General features: G+C 35.0%; 1 protein-coding gene across 2 annotated transcripts in view; it reads right to left on the bottom strand.

The window, feature by feature from the left end:
* LOC109214101 (6-phosphofructo-2-kinase/fructose-2,6-bisphosphatase) overlaps positions 1-3,726 on the bottom strand; it is a 15,947-nt gene extending 12,221 nt beyond the window's left edge. The window contains exons 1-8 of one of the 2 annotated variants that reach the window (XR_002066118.1): positions 3,205-3,726; positions 3,047-3,110; positions 2,227-2,522; positions 1,464-1,673; positions 616-825; positions 419-514; positions 199-297; positions 90-119 (exon numbers count right to left, since the gene is read on the bottom strand). Coding sequence is in view for 1 of the 2 variants with exons in the window: in XM_019377990.1 (XP_019233535.1) it covers positions 90-119; positions 199-297; positions 419-514; positions 616-825; positions 1,464-1,673; positions 2,227-2,522; positions 3,047-3,110; positions 3,205-3,378 (1,179 nt within the window). In the remaining variant the exon portion in view is untranslated. The remainder of the gene's footprint in view (positions 1-89; positions 120-198; positions 298-418; positions 515-615; positions 826-1,463; positions 1,674-2,226; positions 2,523-3,046; positions 3,111-3,204) is intronic. The other variant, XM_019377990.1, reaches the window with a different exon arrangement.
* Positions 3,727-5,516: the final 1,790 nt, after the last annotated feature.

A 5,516-nucleotide genomic window follows, 5' to 3' on the forward strand; every position in this document is an offset into this window, starting at 1 on the left:
TTGGTGTGGGGGGGGGTTATATATGAGACGGCAGTTCTTTTTGACTGGAGCAATTTAGAAAAACAGTTCAGTTCAGGCAATTAAACTACCTGGTTACTTCCGTGCTTGAGTCGGCGGTACTGTCACAGAAAAAGAGTAATTAGTTTCCTTACGTTTGCAAATTTAGGAAGACATTGAAGAACAACTGCTATAATTTACCTTCCCAACATTGAAGTGCTTGGTATCATGACCTAACCATCGAAGATACCTAGTTAGCTTAGCAGCAGTAAAAGTTTTTCCACGAGCTGGCAAGCCAACCTGCAGGCAGCATATGCAAATCCTAAGATCATTTGTTGCATAAGATACTACTCCAAGAATAAGGAAAGCCAATTCAAAGCTAATTAGTGCTTATCAGTTCTTCATCAGAAAATGAAAATACCAGAACGATTGCTAGATGCCTGTCTTCCTTTGGCCCAAGCAACTGATCTGCTACAGCTCCAGCCGCAACGGCTCCTGCAGCAGCTGGCATCATATTCTAAGAAATTAAAAAGAAAGATATATCAGATGTGTAAACCACACCACAGCAGAGATTTTATTACAGTATTCATCACATGGACACATTAGATTTCTACACACCTTGGCATCTGAATCAGGCTTGAGATCAAGAGTAAAACTGGTTATACTGGGTGATTTGACTAGTCTAGGAGATCCCACACCTCTATCTACAAGGAGTCCTCTGTAACTATCTTGTTTTTGCAAAGATGAGATCGTTCCCACGGACTTGGATTCAGCCATGGCAGACCCTGAGGGCATTCTACTTAGATCTGGGACAATCACTTCTATCTCCTGAATGATAAAAAGACGCACAATGTGAATCAAGTGCAGCTCCTAATATACGAGGTACAATTTTAAAGCAAATGGTGATACACTTGGAACGATAAGAGCATAAGGTTGGTAAAGTAAGTAGGGAGAACATTAATAACATAATATGCATGTCACCAGCAAATGTGATACTTGTCATACATAACATGGGATATAATTTTAAATAGAGTCTACGATTGGTCATATGATCAGCACTATAGATGATTAAACAAGAATTTTAGTTGCGGATGAAAAAGATTAAGTGCCAGAGTTGAATAGCTTTATCATTTTACTGAGTATGATAATGATCACTATCATGTACAAAAGATATGCTAATGTTGAATTCGCTGAAATTATGGGAATGCATTACAGTTAAACACTTAATCAAGAAAATAAAGGAAGAATTAGCAAAACTCTGAATCTCAGTGCACTTTGGGGGTTATCATGTACAAAAGATATGCTAATGTTGAATTAGCTGAAATTATGGGAATGCATTACAGTTAAACACTTAATCAAGAAAATAAAGGAAGAATTAGCAAAACTCTGAATCTCAGTGCACTTTGGGGGTTTATTCTGTTTCATAAGAATGGAACAAAAACAGAAACAAAAGGCACCAAGAGAACCTTTATTGTAGCAGGACGATCATTTGAAGTGTGACCATCCTTTGAGGAAGGCCTAGGAATGGTAGTGCCATCTGTCCCAGAAAATACCCCTGTACGTTTTAGTGACCTGGGAGTTTCTGTCAAGTTAGCTGCGTAAACCATTGCAGATGTTGTTGGAGCAGGGACAACATAATGTTCAAGATCAAGCTCTAGACTTGCTGAAGAGCCACTCTGTCGAGAAAAATTGTTTAAAATGTAATTAATAGTATTAAGGCATATATGACAAACATATCCAACTACCAGTATTTATCGAAGACGGGCCCTAGTACACAATATTCATCCACAAACATCGGCAGAAGCTAAAAAAATGATCAATTTGACGAATAGACAAAAGCAGAACAATGAGGAGCACGGATTAAAAACACAAAGAACAAAAGTTTCCTCAAAATTACACATATACTAACAAACATGCATAGACTAAGCATCTATATTCAAATTTAAACCTATTGCATATCAAAATCTGCAACCCCATAATGCTCCTAACGAAAAGGAAGTTTTCCGCCTTTAGTTGTACGACATTTATTGATCCAATAACATGTACGTAGAACAGTATTGCATTTGCTCCAAATGAAAATGCACAAGGCACCTGGCTCCAAAAATGTTAGACAAACACTAATTGACACGGAGAAACCACCAACAAGATAGTAAGGACAGGCTTCTAGCATGAAGGTTTATAAAGCAGCACTTATGATTAGCAGTCAAACCGACAATGGCAACATCTTACCTCTGTGCCCATCGCTGGTGTTGAGTTTATGCTAACATCCGGTATTCCTCGAACAGTGGAAGGCTTGCGATTTTCCTGAAAGGCTCTCCAACTAGCCGCAAGGTCAAATGGTGAAACTCTATCTGCTTTAACAAACACTCTATATTCAATAATCTCTTCGTTGTCCAGCTTAAACGAAGCTGAATGGCCGTCCCCTTGTAATGTTCCAGCAATTAGTACACGGTTTTGACCTTCTTCCACTATATAAGGCTCATGGTTGTATTTTGGCTTCAACAGGAACTTAAAGTCCAACGTCTCTTCATAAAGAAAAGTCAATTGATCAACAACTCCTCAATCTCAAGCTAGTTGAGGTCGGCTATATTAATCCTCCTATATCAATAGGATTTAAGTTATATGCACCGAAAGTGTAACGATTCTTTAAACTATCAGGTTAACTTACCTATAGTAGCAGGTGCCTTACTTTCAATATTACAAATCTCACCTTTTATGGAGTCTTACCGGTAGATATCTTTTGATTGACTTAATAGTGAAAAGAAAATTTACGCCATCAGTGCAAAGTATTTAACAAGTTAAATGCACTGACACTGTGTAAAGATTCTTCTACACTATTAGGTCACCTTACTTGTTGTAGTAGGTAACTTGACTTACTCTCACTATTAGAATCTCATTTTTTTTTTTACGATTACCTATAGATATCTATCTTTCGATTGACCCGATAGTGTAAAAGTTTCTTTACACCGTCAGTGCATAGTACTTAGGAGGGGAAAAGGGCAATTCTATGAAATCAAAGAGTTGAAGAAAATAACAAAAAGGAGCAAACCGTGATTAGGAGGAACGACGAAACTGAGTTCCCACATAGAGGTGGATTCACGTTCCATAGGAAGCTGAAGATGAAAAATGAAATTCGCATTAGAATTAGTAAATACTAGTAGTTCAGATTGGGGGAGTAAAAAATCAGAGCTGCTTAATTAAATGTACAGCTTTAGAAGAATCCCAGGAACCAATGAGGGGGACAGAGCCATAGACATGAGGAATGAGTTCGCCTTTGAGTTTGTAATTTTCCATTTTGAGAGAGACGTAGAGTTGTCCTCCTCCATGGTCCTCGCTGCCATGTGAACTACAGTCTGGGTTCTTTGATGAACCTGTGCCCATTTTGCTCAAGCTAAAAAAAACTTCGTAAAAAATGTTGCTTCTGTATGTTATGTCAAAATGATATATTATTATAATTATAATAATAAAAATAATGGTGAGTTGTGGATAGGTTAAGAGAGACGGAGATTGCAAGATGTGGAAACTTAGGGGAAGAAACAAAAAAATGGTTGGTTGACTTTTTTCCTGTTTCGATAAGAATGGAGTGGGGCGGAAAAAAAGTGATGTTACTCAGATAATAAATTAGAATTGTAGATTGAAAACTATCAAGGGTTTCATCCAATTTGGGTAATATTATATTTTATGTTAATAGATTGGAGTTGCAGCCTGCAGGTTAACAATTGCAACTCCAATCTGGATTAATGCAGCTTCAAATCTATGCAGGTTTTCTCCTCCTCTTGTTGCTTTCCTCTTTATTCACATATATATATATATATATATATATATATATATATATATATATATGCCTCCCCACAAGAATAACTTAAGAGAATGACGGGGTTAATTTTATTGGTGGTCATTCAATTATGTGTTTTTTTCACAAAAGTCACTATTCTATTTTTTATCGCTTAAAAGTCACTCAACTTCATCTTTTTCACTTAAAAGTCATTCTAGCTCAAAACTATGAAATATTCTACAAAAAATTGACATGGCATTAAATATAATTAAAAAATCTAAAATAATGCCACGTCAGCATAAATGACCATACTCATTTTAGTCTCATTTCCCCCTCAACTCCGCTTGACCCTAACCCAAATAGGTTAAGTTAAAAAATCACATAGTAAAATACACTATGTGATTACTCTTTAAATTAGGTCTTTTAATCTAATAATTAGGTTTTTTGAATTTCTTTTCGGGTCTTGGTCGTACCAATGAAATATTATACCGTGTCTTTCTTTTTGTCCAGACTATTAATGCTATAAGTTGCATGTGATTGCAGTGTATATTAACAACTTTCCTTATACACTTTAGTTGTGGGTGTTGCTAACTGAACAATATTTTTATTTATTAATATTGCTTAATAAGCAATATTTTGATATTACCGTACTTTAACTTCAAGAAAAATTATAAAATGATCTAAAGGATGCAAAAAACTAGTTCTATTCATATTTTATGGACTTTTAGGGCATTAATGGCTGTTAAAGTTATTTTGTAAAGATTTTTTTAGCATAAAATGATTTTTCTTGGCTTCTCCTTTTGATGGTCTAATATTAATAACTCATTTGGGTATAGGTCAAATCGGGTCCAAGGGAAATAAGCCAAACTGGGTATGGTCATTTAAGCCGATGTGACATTATTGTTAGATTTTTTAAATAAATTTAATGCCAAGTCAGATTTTTTGTAGAATATTTCATGGGTTGAGCTAGAATGACTTTTAAGTGAGAAAGATGAAGTTGAATGACTTTTAAGTGATAAAAAATAGAATAATGACTTTTGTGAAATAAACACATAGTTGGATAACCACCAGTGAAATTAACCCAAGAATGACGGTATTCCGAGTCTAAGGGCCAAAAAAGTATCATTTTTTGCCTTAATTTACCATCAGTTTCTTAATTGCTTAAATAAAATTTATATATATAACTCAAAGGTACATAAAAGTCATATTTCAATCGGAGCAAGTTATTAAAAATTAAGTTGGAAGATTAATGTAGTATCCACAATTTCTGTCAATTGTTTTGTTCTAGGGCTTTTGTCTAATACTAAAAGCACAGTAATTGATGAGTAGGTTAAGCATAATTATCATTTCGAATTCCACCGCATAAAATGGAATGTATGAGCATTATTTTTAAGGAAAAATGCTTAGTCAATTTTCTATTTCTAAATTTCGTGTTTTTTTTGTCATCCGCCAATAAACGTATTTTTCCCTCTGGACCAACGCCGATTGAGAAATTTTACTATCTTTTTCTTTCGAGAAATTATAGAAAATCGGTATCTCTTTTCTTTCCTACATATAATGTAGACGTAAATTAATTATATCTGCAATCTAATCTTAAAGCAAAAATAATGCAAGAGATTGGGTGGCCGGTTTCTACAAATATATTTATGCACTATCTCCTCTCCAAGGTGAGCTACTTGCTCTAAAAGATGCCTCCATTTAGATTGCGAGTTTGTTTACCGTAAAACGGTATGATTAAATTTGT

The sequence above is a fragment of the Nicotiana attenuata genome, unplaced genomic scaffold (assembly GCF_001879085.1).
Source record: "Nicotiana attenuata strain UT unplaced genomic scaffold, NIATTr2, whole genome shotgun sequence".
Lineage (NCBI taxonomy): Eukaryota > Viridiplantae > Streptophyta > Magnoliopsida > Solanales > Solanaceae > Nicotiana > Nicotiana attenuata.